The sequence below is a fragment of the Rhinatrema bivittatum genome, chromosome 7 (assembly GCF_901001135.1).
Source record: "Rhinatrema bivittatum chromosome 7, aRhiBiv1.1, whole genome shotgun sequence".
Taxonomy (NCBI): domain Eukaryota; kingdom Metazoa; phylum Chordata; class Amphibia; order Gymnophiona; family Rhinatrematidae; genus Rhinatrema; species Rhinatrema bivittatum.
The window spans coordinates 46,931,458-46,950,098 of NC_042621.1; the positions used below are offsets into that span (position 1 = coordinate 46,931,458).

General features: G+C 47.2%; 2 protein-coding genes across 3 annotated transcripts in view; one reads left to right on the plus strand and one right to left on the minus strand.

Moving 5' to 3' along the window:
• LOC115095096 (B-cadherin-like) overlaps nucleotides 1–6,192 on the minus strand; it is a 147,521-nt gene extending 141,329 nt beyond the window's left edge. The window contains exons 1-2 of one of the 2 annotated variants that reach the window (XM_029608325.1): nucleotides 6,041–6,192; nucleotides 5,100–5,211 (exon numbers count right to left, since the gene is read on the minus strand). In XM_029608325.1, the coding sequence (XP_029464185.1) occupies nucleotides 5,100–5,211; nucleotides 6,041–6,082 (154 nt within the window). In that variant the 5' untranslated portion in view covers nucleotides 6,083–6,192. Of the gene's footprint in view, nucleotides 1–4,064; nucleotides 4,088–5,099; nucleotides 5,212–6,040 lie in introns of those variants that run through there. The other variant, XM_029608326.1, reaches the window with a different exon arrangement.
• Nucleotides 6,193–6,275: 83 nt separating this feature from the next.
• The window catches only part of LOC115095098 (5-hydroxyisourate hydrolase-like), a 173,459-nt gene continuing 161,093 nt past the window's right edge, over nucleotides 6,276–18,641 (plus strand). Inside the window, exon 1 of the mRNA XM_029608329.1 lies at nucleotides 6,276–6,423. Within this exon, the coding sequence (XP_029464189.1) occupies nucleotides 6,415–6,423 (9 nt within the window). The 5' untranslated portion in view covers nucleotides 6,276–6,414. The remainder of the gene's footprint in view (nucleotides 6,424–18,641) is intronic.

Genomic DNA, 18,641 nt, shown 5'->3' on the forward strand with positions numbered 1-18,641 from the left:
AAGTTCTCACACAGAAAGATGCAGTGAGCATTTACAGCCTGGAGCTAAGCTGTTAACTGGATGCAGAAGCCATAAACACCTACCACCACCTCCAGCTTAGTTACAGCAGCGAAAGCCAACCACATATGCCAGCTTGCCAAGGAAACTGGGTCCAGCAGCACAACAGGTCAGCAAGGGACTGATGAGGTGCATCCCAGCTACCTTAAATCTGATCTTCTCCTTCCCTCCCTCCAGCACTAAGGTCTGCCCCACACGTGCTTGGATTCTGCCACTAGACTGACTGCTAAGAGCTCCACAGAGTCTGTTCCAAGCATCTACCACCCTTCTCTGGGAAGATGTCTTTTCTCAGGCTCTTCTTCAGCTTCAGGTAATACGTTTCTAGACTACAACATTTTAAGGAAGTGCATTAGACCACTTGCATCTCATCATGCCTGTGGGTAGCCCAAGATTTGCTCACCATGGCCAGTAGCTATGAGGAGCAGTGGTGGAGGTGCTTAGAGAAGGCTGCTCCTTTTATTCAACAGCAAAAGCCCACTTGAATGCATCACTTGGTTGCTGTACAGAGAATTCTATTTCCACCTAATTGCTACTACAGACATCTGAAATGAGTGGATTAAAGAGGGCAGAGAAAGTAAAGTTAATCTAATTGAAATCTTAGTGCTCTGATTTCCCGGAATATAAAGGACAAAAACTGCACAAATGCAGGACCATTAAACCCACATTTAGCACGCATCAGGCTTCAGCCGTCTTAAGAGGTTTCTTGCTCTCACATTTTTCTGAGGAAGCAGATCAGCAGCCGCAAGCTACTCCAACTGCCTAGTCACAGGGTGGGAGGCTGCAGGTAACCTCCTCCTCCCCCACTCAGCACAACTACAGGTAAAGCCTTAAGGAAAAGCAGAGGACTCTAGTAAGAACAGTGAGCCCAAACCTGCCCCCTCCAGAGCCCAAGGGAATAAAGCTTCACATGTTTCTTAAATCCTGATGCAGTAAGTTATGCATTCAGAGCTTTAGCAAGCAGGCTAATCCAAAAAATGTATGCAGAGATTGGGCAGGCAGAAGATGATCCAGAGTACAGGATGCCTTCACAGAAACTAACTCCTCTTGTGGCCAGGTATTCAATGGAGAAAGCATGAGCAAAGCTTACACATCTCTGCATCAGCTGGGGGTGGCAATGACTAAAGGCTTAACACAGAATTTCATCATCAACTTCCCATCAAACACTCAAGGCAGCTTACAATAAATCATAATACAATCATAAAACAATTTCACAATAAAACTTAAAACCATGAACCATCTACAGACAGCTCTTTGCCACTGAGTTGTTTTAAGGTACTTCTTAAAAAGCTAACATCGACAAATCTGAATTTTTTTTTGGAAGGAGCCCTACAGTAAAATGCACTCATAATTCCTTAAATTGGGAGTAAACTTTGTGCGCAACCTGCCACTAACATCCATGCACACACAGGAACTCATATCAGGGCCTCAGAGGTGCTGGATAGGGAATTGGCTTTATTCTGCCCTCTGGTCCTTTGAGAAAATCTGTGCAAGGCAGCTGCAGGAAGCAAGGATATGAATAAAGCCCTGAAGCACAAGGAGCTGCCTGGTCAGCTGACACTCATGCACTCCTGTGACTGAGTCCCTCTCAGGCTGATTTCCCAGGCTTCTACAGAGCCATCAGTTTCCTGGTACTGTGACCTCCTTGGGCAGAGAATGCAGGGCCACGTCCCATGCTGGCATTTGATGAGCTTGCAGACGTTACCTTGTCCATTACACTCAGCTCTGAAGGGCCACTGAGCACAAGGCTGACCTTGACCAAGGGTGATTAACTTTCAGAAAGTGCGAGGAGGAAGTGCCGCCACTTTAAAGGCAAGGTCTAATCCCTGGCAGCATCAGCTCCACTGACACCAAGTCTCTGCAAAATACACTTTTCCCTCAGGGTTAGACAGCCAGAACTCCTGCTCTTACAGGTTTCTGGTGCACACTTGTATCTACCCTTATACTGCAATAAACCCAACTCGTGAATCACATCCGTAGATAACGTTCCCATGATCTGCCAGCATCCTCCATGAGTCAACCTCTCACATAGAGAATACCAATAATGTTTCTACAGTAAGGACGTCAAACCCCCTCCCAAAACCAATCCTATTTGCATTAGCAGCTGAGCTTCAGATCACAAAGACCAAGCAACCATGCTGGGCTACTTTGAGAGCTCAGTCACAGCAACACCACAATCCTCTCCAAGAGCTTCCCAGAGAAAGCACCGCCTTACCCGAGGGAAGTGAAAAAAGACAGCAAACAGATAAATGCAAAAAGCTTAAAAGCAGGCATGACCTGGTGGAGACAAGCTATTGGGCACCCTACCCTCCTGGCTTTGCTAACAGTGGCTAACACCTCCTTGCGCCCTGCAGGTTACCCAAGCCTCAATACGGGACTGGAAGCAGAATCCTCCCACTGCCCTTTCAGTGCGCAGTAATGGCCCATCACGGCACACAAATGGACATTAAATATTGATTGTTCTTTTGGTTTCAGATCCATGAAATGAGAAAATGCTAATTCTGTACATTTCAGCTCTCTGAAATGGAAAGTGTTCTGGGAAGAGCTCTGTGAATTGGTAGGCAGGTAACAGTGTACAACCCTCTGGAGGATAAGGCCTCTTACTGAAAGTTTCCAAGGAATCACGTTTACTCCTGAGACTCAGCCATTCAAGTGATGCAAAATACAGGGAGGAAACTGGAGCAGGGACAGATTAATTAGTGCCCTTGGGGTAAAATGCCAGGTTAAAGAATGCTTAATTAAAAACAAGTGGACACCACCTGCCAGGAGAAGAGGGGGTCCCAGCTGCCATTCTTCAGTTCAGCATGATCTAGAGCAACCCTTCACAAGGCACCAGGGTCCCAGCACATCCACCTCATATGGCATTCACAAACACCTGCAATCATCTCCCTTCAGACGCAAATTATTGGCTTGTTGTAACATCTTAAAGGCTGCACCGCATCCTGAACACCAAACCTCCCTCAGCGAATACAAGCCTGCCAAAGATTCTGCTCCAGTACTGGATCAGAAACCCCAGATGTGATGGACATTGACAAACAGCACCAAATCTATGCAGCCTGCCAAAGCAGGGCAGCCAGTGGAACGAGGTGGGGACTGGCTGGAGAGAAGCCTGCACTCCGGCAAGTCTCTTGCAGCTTTTGTAGGGAGCCTAAGTAACTTAACTGCAACCTGCCCCCATTACAGCCCAGCTCATTAACCACCCTATGCTCAGGGCTAAGAGAGAGGCAGGTCTGCTATGATTACTATCAATTCTTTTTAAACTAGGGAGAAGGTAGAGTCAAGCTTTAGACAGAATTTAGCAAAATCAGTAGGCCCTAGGTGAGATACATTCCTCAACATCCAATAAATAGCTTATAGCAGCTCAGATAAGGGGGGAGTGAAGGCTGCAGGTAGTCAGAAAGGGAGGATATGGGTCTTAGTAAGTGAATACAAATGGCTATCGATCACATGGCTAGCACATAACTGCAACAGAACAGAACATCCTGTGGCTTTTTATAAAGATTACTAGGAAAGGATTCAAAGGCCTCACTTTTCGATCAGACAGCACTGAGAGAGAGTAGAGTAGCTTCATGCGTCCTTTGCTAGAAGGATTCTGAATGTTTTCAGAGTCAACAGTCCCTTCTTCAGCAGGTCTACATAATTTCACAGAACAGTTAGAGATTACTTGCTCATCCCCTCATGTGGCTCAGAGCAGGAATGAAGGAGATATATAAAGGGATTAGCATTGGATAGGTTTGGCGAGGGTTAAAATTGCATTATTTATATTGATATTTTTATTGTACTCTGCTGTGATATTTCCATGTGAAATGAATGGTAGATCACATTTTATAATCCCCCTTGCCAATCTGACATCCCTCCACCATTTGTATTCCCTTCCCATTCATCAGAGACCCCATCGCCCCTGCCACCACCTCAGCTGCGAGCCAAACGGTAGCAGGCCAGAAACAGCAGAGCTACTGGGGAAGAGGGGCAGCACAGCAGAGGCTAGGGTGAGCGGGTGGGTTACCTACCTTGGAACTGCAGCAACCTGGGGGCCTGGCACAGAACATGCAAAGCTGGAGAAGAAAGACCATCTATAGCCCTGTCCACACAGCCAAAGCTATCTTTTGTTTGTGTTTTTTTAAATGCAGTCCCCAGAGTCAGGTTACAACCTCCCCTCCCCACTAATTGATGAAATTACTCCCAACAGCAGAGCCAGCTGGAGCTGCCAACACAGAGCAATAGCCACTGGGAGGATATTCACACCCACGCCTCCTTTGTTCTTCTCAAAGGACTATATCAGGTGCAGACTGGCTGACTTCCTTTACAACTCCCCCCACCCACTATTAACACCTAAGGGCTTGAGAGGGGCATCCTTGGGAGTAAAGTAATGGTGCCTCCACCTTGCACCATCTTAAAATATAGGGTGTCACATATCTGCCCAGGAAAAGAGGTCGCAAAACCGGTTTAAGTGAACTGTATTGTAATGGCTTAAAGGCACACATGGAAATATCAGAGGAGGAATCCACAGACTCTCTGCAGTCCCCCTTTCTGGCCTCTACTGCCTGCTCTGTGAACCTGTCCCAGCTCCCTCTGTGCTGATCATGCCATCTTCTCCCTCAGCACCTTTCTGGGAATACAAAGGATACATCCCCTGCAGATTCTTGTAGGTACGTGTCAGGGCTTGAGGAAAAACAGTACAGCAGCACCCACTTTCCCTCCATGCCCACACGTATGTATAATTTAGAGAACATCTGAAAGCAACATCTGCACAGGAATGAGACAGAACCACAGAAGAGTGGCAAGGTCTCACGTCACCAGGAGAGCCGTATGGCTGCCATGTTAGCCCACATCTAGCCTTATGCAACAATAAAATGGAGCAAGTGGTAAGTATTTTTATTAGAGTAAATACATTTGTGACTAAGTTGACAGAGGGAACATGGCTATTTAGTCACAAATATATGAAGTTAATACAATAAAAAGGTTTCAGGCACAACTTGCTTTATCAGGAAAATAGGTAGAAGTGTGCACGCCTGCCAGGGCTGAGCCTGGATTTCTGCTTTTACCTCTGCCGAGCTCCGTGCCACTCTCCAGGCAGCTCTGGGGTATGGAGAAGGTGTAAGTATCCAAGCTGAAGCCAGGCTCACACAGTGCTCCATCTTCAAAGCTTTGCCCGACCTGACCAAAGGAAAAAAATTCAGGAAGACAGAGGCATAAGAGCTGCACGATAGGCTCAGGGTGGCAGAGAACCAAAAGCCAAGGAACTAAAATGAGCGTTTATGAATGATAGGGGCAAATAGGAATACAGGGTTTGGGCCAGGGGTCTTTTCCCTGCAGAGGGAGACAGAGCCCATTACCCTGAAGAAAAATACAGAGTACCCAGGGGAAAGGCAGAGAGGATCCCACCGGGGGAAGGAGAACAGAGAATAACCCTCCACATGGAAAGGGTGAGGAAGCAAAGGGAAACGGGGAAAGGGATGAGTTCCTGCTGCAGGGGGGGGGGGGCAGAGAACAATCCTCCTAATGTAAGGGAGACTAGGAACAAGAGGAGGAAAGAGAAAAGGGGGTTGGAGTGGAGGTGTGAGATGCACGGACAAGATCCCCCCTCGCCAAAAAAACGGTGGGCCGTGAGGGAGAGAAGGAGAACAGAGCAAACCTGATATTGCAGGTGGAGAGGCCAGCCCTAGGAAGATTGGGGGGGGGGGGGGGGGGGACGAGAAAGAGAAGAGGAGAAGAGAAGAGCAGACAGGACCCTCCCCCAACTAGCGGGGAGTAAAGCAGTCCTAATCCGCTAGAAGCATATCAGACGGGGGAGGAAGAGAACAATCAGGGGCGAGGTACAGGATAGAACACATAGGATTCACCATAGGAGGGAAGCAAATCAGAACGAATCCCCTAAGAAAGGGAAGAAACAGACTAAATCCCTTATGAGCAGAGGAAAGGAGGAGCGGGAAAGCAGAGCGCACAGGATCCCCCCGGTGGAGAGGAGGGGGAGCGCAATCCTTACCTGCAGGAAGAGCCAGAGGAAGCTGAAGCTCCCGACGCCCATAGCAGAGAGTGACCGGACTGCAGCTCCCGGGATCGGACTCGGTTTCTCCTGCTCCCTCCTCCTTCTCTCACTGACTCAGCTCTGTGTGGCCCCGCCCCCTCCTCGTGCTTTTAGCGGACCAGGTGTACACAGGAGCACGTGACTAATGCAGGTGATGCCCGGGATTGGTTGTCCCTAGCCGGCGCGGCCCCGCCCTGCCCCGCAACTCACGTGACCTTCCCGGCTGTCTCTCCGCTCGGGCTCTGCGACAGCTGAGAAGTGACTCCGAGGTGTGGCTCCTGGGGGCCAAACTGTATAACCTCGACACTACACTGGGAGAGAAGAGGCGGAGCATGTGGAACGTAAGTCTCAGAGCTATCCACAATGAAACTGTTCAGGCAAGAGGTTGTTTAATTTTAAGAACTTTGTTTTAAAAACTGTTTCAGATGTTTTATGGATATTTTTATGTTTTATTTTGAAATCTGCAGTGGACATAAATTATGAAAGTTATGGAATATAAAATGTTATAAATAAATAAAATAAATCTCAATTTAAAACTAATGCAGATCACCTAATCAGATTCCCCTTTTCCCCCATCTATTTTTCAGGGAGGGAGGAGCAGTGAGGATGGCAGCCCATGGTGGGAGGAAAAGTGAAAGAAAGTTAACAGAATTTCTGCCAGAGAAAGTAATCAAGGCTAGTAGTGTGGCTGAGTTTAAAAACAGTTTGGACAAGTTTCTGGAGGACAGGTCATTAACAACTATTAGCCAGGGAGATGTGAGGTCCCCACCTCTTAGGTTTTAGGAATGAGCAACAGGGAATGAATCTTCCCAGTGTAATCTGCCAGATACTCCCACATGACCCAGATAGGCCACTGGGCTCAACTGTCTCAGCATGGCCTTTCTTATGTTCTTGTAAGTGATGGTGGAGAGACTTGATAATTTGGGGGGTGGGGGAGAATTTAGGATGGAAGCTATAGTGGGAGAAGCGATGAAGGGGAAAGGCGCAATGAGGATGGCAGTCTATTTGGGGGGGGGGGGGGGTGGAGGTGAGTAATGGTAGAAGGAGAAAAGAAATGAGGTTAGCTGTCCATGGGAAGAGAAGTGACAGTGGAAGGAGGCGAAGAGCAGTGAGGGTAGAGAGTGGAGGTGAAAGGTGCACAAGTCACTGTTGGCTGCTTTCTGAGGGTTCTGAATGAGGTGATAGAAGTTATCAGTGGTGTTCCTGTGACAAGGTTAAATATTATGAATCTCCCTAAAAAATGAAATTGCCTAAAGATGGAAGAGGGGGGTGAGTTTCCCAGGCTTTCTCTTTTTATCACACTTTTATAATGAGACAAGCGGCTTCCTTGTGAAATCTGTGAAAATTCCCTGCTGGATACTGTTAGAATCTTGCCACTGTCCTATTGGATTTGTCTTTAAATTTGGAGTTTACACCTAGTAACATACAGGTCGATACTCTAAGGCCGCGGTAGAAACAGTGCGGCAGTGTCAGGCGCACCCTCGTTCCCCGCACGCACAGTTCTCTTCATCTACCGCTCTATACTCTCTTCTAATTGCATGCAAATGCATGCCACGGCTGTGAAGCCTTAGGCAAGCGTTAGGCCCGCACAACCCATTTTACTGTATAGAGCGCCTATACAGTATCCTGGGTTCGCGGGCCTAACGCTTTACGACCGCGCTGGTATCTGTCATTTCAAATGTCATTTCAAATGACATTTGAAATGACAGGTTCCAGGAAGTGGACAGTTATGTTCCCCGATGCTCGGCAAACTATCCCCCAGCCCCCGCTCACCTGCCCTGGCCCCGTCCGGTCTCCGGTGCAGCCCCAGTCCTGTCTCCTCCTCCCGAAGCAAAAAAAAAAAACAAAACTGAAAAAGTAGCAAGGCTCGGGCCTGCTATGATAGTCCCTTCTCCCTTCTCCTCTCCTCCCGATTTCGGCGCTCAAGGCGGCCGGGTGGGCGTGCATTCATCCAGGCAGAGGGAGCTGGCGGCGAAAGCGGCCTCCAGCTCCCTCTGACTGGATGAATGCACGGCCCCCGCCGGCAGCGAATGAATGCCCGTGCGATTTCGGCGCTCATGCCTTGAGCGCCGAAATCGCACGGGCATTCATTCGCTGCCGGCGGGGGCCATGCATTCATCCAGCAGCCCCTGCCGGCAGCGAATGAATGCCCGTGCGATTTCGGCGCTCAAGGCAGTCACATGACGTGAACGCCTTGAGCGCCGAAATTGCACGGGCATTCATTCGCTGCCGGCGGGGGCCATGCATTCATCCAGGCAGAGGGAGCCGGAGGCCGCTTTCGCCGCCGGCTCCCTCTGCCTGGATGAATGCACGCCCACCCGGCCGCCTTGAGTGCCGAAATCGGGAGGAGAGGAGAAGGGAGAAGGGACTACCGTAGCAGGCCCGAGCCTTGCTACTTTTTCGGTTTTTTTTTTTTTGCTTCGGGAGGAGGGGACAGGACTGGGGCTGCACCGGAGACCGGATGGGGCCAGGGCAGGTAAGCAATGTTTTTACACTTTTTTTACACCATTTTTTACACTTTATTCCCGTTTTAATTTTCGAACACCACACTAACACCAAGTAGAGGGTAGCGGTAAACTAACAGGTTAAGGATGCGGCAAAATAGCGGGTTACAAAGGAGATAATCTGAGCGCGCGTCACAGTATCGGAGGGGAATAGCTAATTCCTTCATTATACAGCTAATTCGTTCATTTACATATCATATACATGCTGCGTGCGGAAAGGGTTATGCATCTGTTTTAAGAAGCGCTAAGGACGCGTGAAACTGGAGACTGTATCGCTGAATCGCCTTACGCGTCCGAATTGTGCGCTCCCAGCACGTTACAGACAGGAAATCTTCAACCGCACGTTACAGTATCGACCTGATACTAACAGAAAGGCCGATGCAATAAAACCGCCTGGTAAAACGGGCACACAACCACCTCTTCTGGTCACCCGATGCAATAATCAAATGAGCTGTTGCGCTAAAAAGGTCGCGCTAGAGGAAATTGTGCATCCCTAACACTCCAAAGCATCGGGTGCCCAGGAGACGTGGCTGCGTGCAGGTTAGTGTGCTTCTGCAGGGCTCTCTGCAAGCAAGCAAAGGCGAGGCAGATACCCACTCTCCTTCCAGCTCTGGAAGTTTGGGCGAGTTTTAAAGTCCAGGATCCTGCCTGCTTCAGGCTCCCTGGGGGAGCAGAGGAAGAAGGAATCTCATCTCCGAAGTCCCTGTGGAGCATTTGTTTTAAACTGCTGTTTGATAAACTATAAAAGAAAAGAAAGAAAGAACCACCAGGCAAGAGCGCGTGTGTGCATTTAGCCCGATCAAAGCAAAATTCCTCCTGCAGCTACCGGTCAGTTAGAGGAACTTGTTGTGCAGCGAGGAGGAGGACGCATAAAATCGCTGCTCAGCGACTTGTGGTATCACTTAATGCCACCTCCGGCGCTGGCGTTAATTTGCCACGTTAACAAGGGTGCGTTAGCAGAGCGGAGATTTTCTGCATGGGGGGAGGGAGCGGGAGTAATAGCTAATAGCCTCATCTACATGGCATTTACATGTGCTGAGTTTGCATCGGGTGTTAGATTGAGTGCATAGATAATTTTAATGTCATTAGCTCCATTTTATCCCAATTTACTCTCAAGCCTGAAAAGTCTGAGAATTTTTCTATTAATTCTATCAAATCTCTAAGGGGCGACCTTAGCGCCTCCTTGCTAACGTGACCCCCGCCGTGGCTGCTGGTTACGAAAACCGACGCCGGTAAACTCGGCATCGGTTTTCATAACCGCCCGTCTGCCAGTAATGAAAACAGACGCTGACTCATTACTAGCAGATGGCCGGTTATGAAAACCGATGCCGAGTTTACCGGCGTCGGTCATCATAACTCGGTGGTCTGCCGAAGTTTTTTTTTTTTAAGTAAAAAAAAAAAGTACAGAAAATGTTTTTTTCTGCTTTTCTGTACTTCTTTTACAAGTGCTCAGATATTAACGCCTGCTCTAGGCAGGCGTTAATATCTGAGAGCTAAATGTGCGTCTGAGACACATACTTTTTTTTTTAATGCAGAGTGAATGAGTAATAAATAGCCTCATTCACATGCATTTGAATGTGATGAGCACTATTGCATTCACTCTGCGTCGGACGTGTTTTAAATAAGCGCTAATCCCCCTATTGCATTAGGGGGTAGATTAGCGCCTATTTATTCCACGTCCGAGTGTGGGTTATACAATGTGCTCGGCTGAGCGCACTGTATTGCATCGGCCCCTAAGAGTGTTATTGGAAAAGGATATAAATAGCAAAACATCATCAGCATAAGCAGCAACCTTACATTCTTGTCCATCAAGAGAAATTCCACTAATATTTTTGTTTTGTCTGATTGCCTTAAGGAAAGGTTCAAGAGTCAGAATAAAGAGTAAAGGAGACAGAGGACATCCTTGTCTAGTTCCTCTACTTAAGTTGAAACTCTCTGAGAGTATCTTTTAGCTAAAATTCTTGAGTGAGGATTACATACACCTTTACATATTTAATATAAAACTCTGCTAAACCCTACTTCATTAGTATTTCAAACATATAGTCCCATTCTCTGTCAAAAGCTTTTTCTGCATCAATGGATAGGGCTGCTTTAGGAGCATTACTATTTTTTTGCTATAGTGATGAGATTATAGAATAGGCTTTCATGATAACGATATAGGCTGATAGGTTTGTACAAACATAAGGTCTTTGCCTGTTTTTTCCACAGGCTTTCCCTTCCTGGGAGTATTGAGTGTATAGTGAATGTAATCTTGGAACTAACTTTTGCTTAAAGGCCTTATAAAATTGTACAGGAATTCCATCTGGACCAGGCGATTTACATGAAGGATGTGAATTAATGGCTAACTATCAGGCCAATACAGTGAAGTGCGGCCACGGTTACCCTGCTTCTAACCCGCTTTCTACTCACAATTTGGCTGCGTTAGCCCAACCCGCGATTCACTATCCCTTTTACCCAATCCTTACGGCTTCTTTAAATCAACGGGTACCCCTTTCCACCCACGGCATGTATATGAGATGTAAACAATCGGATTAGCTATTCCCCCCATTCAGTAACACGAGTCCCGTCTATCGCCTTTTTAACCTGCAGTTTAGCCGCGCGTTTAACCTGCTGATTTACCGCCTACCCCTACCCCTGCGTTAGAGGCAGGGGTAAGGGTAGACGGCAAACTTTCCCCCAAAAGAAAACCTAAAACCTAAAATCCCCTCCTCCCGAAGCGACTGGACATGTAAAATATGTAAAACCTAAAATCCCCTCCTCCCGAAGCGATTGAACATGTAAAATATGTAAAACCTAAAATCCCCTCCTCCTGAAGCGACTCAACATGTAAAATATGTGAATAAGTGTAACCAACTTACTTTTTGTTTCTTTTTCAGCCCTTTCAGCCTTCTCTGACGTCCTCTGGAGGGGGCAGCCGGCGGTGAAAGCGGCTTCCAGCGGCCCCCGCCAGCGAAGAAGGACGAACGCACACCCGTAGTGCACGGGCGCTCAAGCCAGCGAAAGCACATGGACGGGCGTGCGTGACATCACGCACGCCCGTCCATGTGCTTTCGCTGGCTTGAGTGCCCGTCAATTTGGGCGCTCTAGCCAGCGAAGTGTACGCTGTGACGCTTCGGGAGGAGGGGGTTTTAGGTGTCGAGTCACTTCGGGAGGAGGGGATTTTAGGTTTTACATATTTTACATGTTGTTGCTTCGGGAGGAGGGGATTTTAGGTTTTACATATTTTACATGTCGAGTCCCTTCGGGAGGAGGGGATTTTAGGTTTTTAGGGTTTTTTTGGTTAAAGTTGGGATCCACTTCCTGGTGCCTGTCATTTGAAATGACATTTGAAATGACAGGTACCAGTGCATCCAGGATACTGTATAGACGCTGTATAAAGCGCCTATACAGTAAAATGGATTGTGCTTCATGGACGCGCGTTGAACGCGTGTTGGACACGGCTTGAATTTGCATTCGATTTTAATACAGTATCGAGCGGTAGGTGAGCCGGTCTGTGCGTGCGGCAAACGCGGGTGCGCCCGGCACTAATGCAGCTCTTCCTACCGCTCCTTACTGTATCTTTTCTGTCAGTGAATTTAGATAAGAACATAAGAACATGCCATACTGGGTCAGACCAAGGGTCCATCTAGCCCAGCATCCTGTTTCCAACAGTGGCCAATCCAGGCCATAAGAACCTGGCAAGTACCCAAAAACTAAGTCTATTCCATGTTACCATTGCTAGTAATAGCGGTTGTTATTATCTAAGTCAACTTAATTAATAGCAGGTAATGGACTTCTCCTCCAAGAACTTTTCCAATCCTTTTTTAAACACAGCTATACTAACTGCACTAACCACATCTTCTGGCAACAAATTCCAGAGTTTAATTGTACGTTGAGTGAAAAAGAACTTTCTCCGATTAGTTTTAAATGTGCCACATACTAACTTCATGGAGTGTCCCCTAGTCTTTCTATTATCCGAAAGAGTAAAAAACCGATTCACATCTACCCGTTCTAGACCTCTTATGATTTTAAACACCTCTATCATATCCCCCCTCAGCCGTCTCTTCTCCAAGCTGAAAAGTCCTAACCTCTTTGGTCTTTCCTCATAGGGAAGCTGTTCCATTCCCTTTATCATTTTGGTCGCCCTTCTCTGCACCTTCTCCATCGCAATTATATCTTTTTTGAGATGCGGCGACCAGAATTGTACACAGTATTCAAGGTGCGGTCTCACCATGGAGCGATACAGAGGCATTATGACATTTTCCGTTTTATTCACCATCCTCTTTCTAATAATTCCCAACATTCTGTTTGCTTTTTTGACTGCCGCAGCACACTGAACTGACGATTTCAATGTGTTATCCACTATGATGCCTAGATCTTTTTCTTGGGTAGTAGCACCTAATATGGAACCTAACATTGTGTAACTAGAGCATGGGTTATTTTTCCCTATATGCATCACCTTGCACTTGTCCACATTAAATTTCAGCTGCCATTTTGATGCCCAATTTTCCAGCCTCACAAGGTCTTCCTGCAATTTATTTTTTTTCTTTTTTTTCTTTTTTTTTTTCAATTTATACTTTATTAGATTTCTTGTCATTTTAACAATGCACACGAAAAAAGAAAAAGATTGGTTTACACAGCAAAATTCAAAAGGAAATACTTTTACATTAATGGTGTATTATATAAACCAAACATAACCAGCCCACTTTATGGGGAGCCATCCAAAGAAAAAATATCATAAGAAATTAACTCAACACAATGAGTAAATTAAGGAGAAGAGATTTACAATTTTACACCAGTCAATCATTCCCAATTTCGGAGGTTGTAACACTGTCCTGACCTCCTTTATCTATAAGAAAACTTTCAAGATGACTCGGTTCCTGGAAAACAAACTTATTATTCTGGTATGTGACTAAGCACTTACAGGGAAATTTAAGATAGAAGGATGCCCCAAGGGCCAATACCTTCTGTCTTAATAAAAGGAACTGCTTCCGTCTTACTTGAGTGTCTTTCGATACGTCTGGGAACACCTGGATTTTCTGGCCACAAAAACTTAGTTCTTTATTTCTAAAGTACTTCTGAAGTACTATGTTTTTATCCTGCTCCAGACTAAATTCCACTATTAAAGTGGATCTGGACTGGATATCGTCCACTGAGGCCCCAAGAAAGGCCATTAGATTAGGACTATCTGTAGTTAACACTTCAATTTCCCCTTCTGGTAACAATACTTCTCTTTTTTTTATCGGAATATAATACATTTTGGATATAATAAGATCTTTAGTGATACCCAGTATTTCCTTAATATATTTACCAAATAGCTCTTGGGGTGATAACAACCTAAAGAAAGGAAAGTTTAAAAATCTTAAATTTTTCCTTCTCATGGCATTTTCAAAGCCCTCCATTTTTCTATACATAACTAAAGAGTCTTTCATGAAGGCTGACCCAGTGGTTTGCAAAGCTGGTAGTTGTTTTGAAGCTGATCCAGATTGTGTTTCTAGTTGTTGTATTCTTTTGCCATGATCATCCAAAGTTTTCCCAGTTTCCCTTGAGAAATTAGAGGACTGACTCATGGAAGAAGATAACATCTTCTCCAATTTTGTTACCGCCTTCCACACATCTACCAGTGTTATATTCTCAGGATTAACTTTTTCTTCACTTAAATTCTCACAATTCACATGTCCCTCCACATTTGTCTCATAAAGTCCTTCCTGGCTTACTGGTAGGTCTGCTGACGCTGCTGCAGATGTCATTGCTAGCATACTTGGGGCATTAAAGCCCACTGCCCCATTGCCCTCAGCAGAAATATCGGGACTCTGGTTGTAGGCAGGACTTAAGGAAGCACCAGAGGAAAAAGAAATATCTGGAATCGCCTCTCTAGGAAGCTGACTCACCAGTCTCACAAGACGTTGATCCATTGGTCCTGAGGTTTCTTTCCTGACTGGAGTAGAGGTCACCATTCTGGCCTTCTTCTTTCTTCCCATCGATGTTCTCACGTTCGTAGAAGTCCTGCTTCTAAGAATCTAAAAAACTCTTCCAGGGGCGCACCCCTTTGGCGCGCGGCTTCGGCAGCGCGCCGGCGGCTGCACGCCGCAGCCCTCAGTTTAAATAAGGGCCGGTGGTCAGAGTTGATGTCAGAGGTAGGCGGGGTCAAGATGGATCAGGACAAGAGGTAGGCTCCCTTCCTTCCGTCCTCTTTCGCCGTGGCTCGCTCGAACACGCTGACACCAGTCGCAGCGTGTCCCTCCTTCACAGGCTCCCTCTTCCTGCAATTTATCACAATCTGCTTGTGATTTAACTACTCTGAACAATTTTGTATCATCTGCAAATTTGATTACCTCACTCGTCGTATTTCTTTCCAGATCATTTATAAATATATTTAAAAGTAAGGGTCCCAATACAGATCCCTGAGGCACTCCACTGCCCACACCCTTCCACTGAGAAAATTGTCCATTTAATCCTACTCTCTGTTTCCTGTCTTTTTTAGCCAGTTTGTAATCCACGAAAGGACATTGCCACCTATCCCATAACGTTTTATTTTTCCTAGAAGCCTCTCATGAGGAACTTTGTCAAATGCCTTCTGAAAATCCAAGTACACTACATCATTTCCAACATTCTAACAAGATTACCATCCAGCCCTAACACAGCGCCTTTTTCCTCTTCCTACCTTCCTAACTTGGAAGCTACCTTCCTAACTTGGAATCTTTCGAACCTACTTATTCTATAGAGATTGAAATCATTCTAAAGAGAATGAAACCCTCCACTCACCCTCTCGACCAAATTCCATCCAAATCACTACTTCTAGTGCCGGACTCCATCTCTAAATATCTAGCAGATATCATCAACTGCTCACTTTCACAAGGAATCTACCCGGATGCTCTCAAATTGGCTACTCTCAAACCCATACTCAAGAAACCGAACCTGGATCCTGATGACCCTAACAATTTTCGTCCTATTTCCAACCTGCCGTTTGTAGCCAAGATCATGGAAAAAGTGGTAAACAATCAACTATCAAACTATCTGAAAGAACATAAAATTCTCCATCCTTCACAATACGGATTCCAGAAATCACATAGTACTGAAACCCTCCTCATCTCCCTTACAGACCACATATGCATGGACCTTGACAAAGGTCACTCCTTCCTGCTAGCGCTCCTTGATATCTCCGCAGCGTTTGACACAGTAAACCACTCCACCTTATTAAATCGGCTTTCAGATATAGGAATCACAGGATCAGCTCTCAGATGGTTTGACTCATTCCTCAGCAATAGAGGCTGTAAGGTTAAAATCAATATCAAGGAATCACCACGCACCAATTCTCCACTCGGAGTCCCCCAGGGCTCCTCCCTATCTCCCACTCTGTTTAATATCTATCTCCTCCCTCTCTGCCAACTGCTCACAACTCTAAACCTGAAATTCTATATATACACAGACGACGTACAAATTTTGATCCCCGTAACTGACTCGATGGATCAGCAGTCAAGCAATGGGACACTTACCTGCAAATGATTAACCTTCACTTTACAGGCCTTAACTTGGTGCTTAACACAGCCAAGACGGAACTCCTGCTTATCACCCCAGAAGACGGTCATCACCAACAACAGTCGCTTGCTAATACCCAAATCTCTCAAGCAAGAGACCTGGGAGTCATAATCGATAGACACCTGAGCTTAAAGAAGTTCATAAACCACACTACGAAGGAATGCTTCTATAAATTACAGGTGCTCAAAATACTCAAGCCTCTACTATACCATCATGATTTCAGATCTGTTCTCCAGGCTATCCTGTTCTCCAAGGTAGATTATTGTAATTCTCTTCTACTAGGTTTCCCAGCATCCACGATAAAACCCCTCCAGATGCTTCAAAATGTGGCGGCGAGAATCCTGACGAATACTAATCAGAGAGAGCACATTCCACCTATACTCAAGGATCTGCACTGGCTTCCAGTTAACTTTAGAATACTTCACAAATCTCTCACTATTATTCACAAAAGCATCCACCATCAGACCCCCCTTGACCTGCTATATCCGCTCAAACTACACACCACGGCTAGACCTATGAGGGAAGCTTACAAGGGATCTCTACACGCCCCCCCCCCCCCCCCAAACAAAGTTCTGCACCGATCAACCATCAGAGAACGGGCATTCTCAACAGCGGGTACTTCCATCTGGAATGCCATACCCCCGGACCTCCGGCAGGAAACTTGTCTACCAACTTTAAAAAAAAACCTCAAGACATGGTTGTTCGGTCAAGCCTTCCCCTGCTCCTAGACTAGCATTACTTTTGCATAATCTAGACTAGCATTTCTTTTGCAAATCCTAGACTAGCATTACGTTCGCATAATCATGACATAGTTTAGAGGTAGACCATTCAAGCCTCCCCACATACATATCTGTATTTAGTATCGATTTCTCCCCCTCTACATTTTCAAGTCCCAGTTGTATTCCCTTGTTTTATTATAACTTTTACTTCATCTAGTTATGATTTAATGTTTATTGTTACTGTTAAGATCTTTGTTTTCTGTAAACCGAGTTGATTTGATTTGTATCAAGAAAGTCGGTATAAAAAAAGCTCTGAATAAATAAATAAATCTACAGGTTCACCTTTATCCACATGTTTTTTAACTCCTTCAAAAAAGTGAAGCAGATTTGTGAGGCAAGACTTGCTTTGGGTAAAGCCATGCTGACTTTGTGTTGCGATCCCGGGTCGGCTCCGGGATCGCCCCCTACCTGCCCGCGGCTCCGACGTTCGCCCGTGTCTCCCGGGCCTCCGGGGACCCCCGCTGACGCAGCCCCGACATCGGGCAGCTTCTCCCGGGCCTGCAGGGCCCTCTGCGGCCTCGTGTCCGCCTCGCCGGAGCAGCTGGCATTCTTCGGTGTCTGGCCCCGCGCGCGTCTCTGGCTATAATTTAAAGGGGCCAGTGTGGGAAATTCGAAAGGGAGCCTCCAGTGATGTCAGACGCTGCAGGGCTACTTAAGCCCTGCAGTTGCTTCCCTCCAGTGCCTTGCAACGAGGTTCCCAGGCTTGCTCCTGTCTTCAGTTGCTGCGTTCGTGCTGTCTTGTCTCCTATTTGGCTCCTGACTCGGATTGGCTTACGGATCTTCTTGGCTCCTGACCCCAGACTGGTATTTGGTATCCTCTGGCTTCTGACCCCGGTCCGGCTTACGTTGACCCCCTGGCTTCTGACCCCGGACCGGCTTACGTTGATTCTCTGGCTCCTGACCTCAGACTGGCTGACGGCGATCCATTGGTTCCTGACTCTGGACTGGCGAGCAACGACCCTTCGGCACTCAACCTTGGACCACAGCTGACCAGGCCCCCGCGGGCCCTCCTAAGTCCCAGTGGCCGGGTCCCTACGGGCTCCTCCTGGGGGGACTCCGGCTTCCAGGGTGAATCTCCTAAGTCCCAGCGGCCGAACTCCTACGAGCTCCTCTCGGGGGAGGATCGGCTTCCAGGGCGAAGGTTCCCTCGACACAGTGCCAGCGCCTTCACCACCTCCGCCCTCGCCAGAGCTCTTGGTCGCATAGGGCTCCCAGAGTTCCACCTTCGGCCAGCCACTAGTCTGTCCTCTCTGCCTCCCGGTCGGGGTCGCTGCTACAAACACCTACAGCAGCTCCTCTTCAGGCTCCGATCGGCCCAAGGGTCCACGAATCCAACAGATTGCAAGGCCATGGACCCGGCGGACCTCGCCGGCCTCAAGGCTATTCCGGGTTTGGCCCAGAAGCTACAACAGCAACAAATATGCCTCGAGACCTTGATGTCAACAGTCCAACGCCTGGCTGATCGGGTTGAGGGGGCCTCCACAGCCAGCCCCGCAGCATCCTCGTCTCATGCCCCTCCGGGTTCCTCCGCTCCGGTGCAGATGCCTCCCCCGCCTCGGTACTCGGGAGATCCTAAGGCGTGCCGGGGATTCCTTAACCAGTGTTATATCCGCTTCGACCTTCTGCCCTCGCAATTTCCCACGGATCGGGTCAAGACGACATACATCATTTCCCTCCTGGACGGGAAGCCCTTGGCGTGGGCCTCCTCTCTCTGGGAGCGCCAGGATTCCAGGCTGAATAACCTAGTGCACTTCGTTA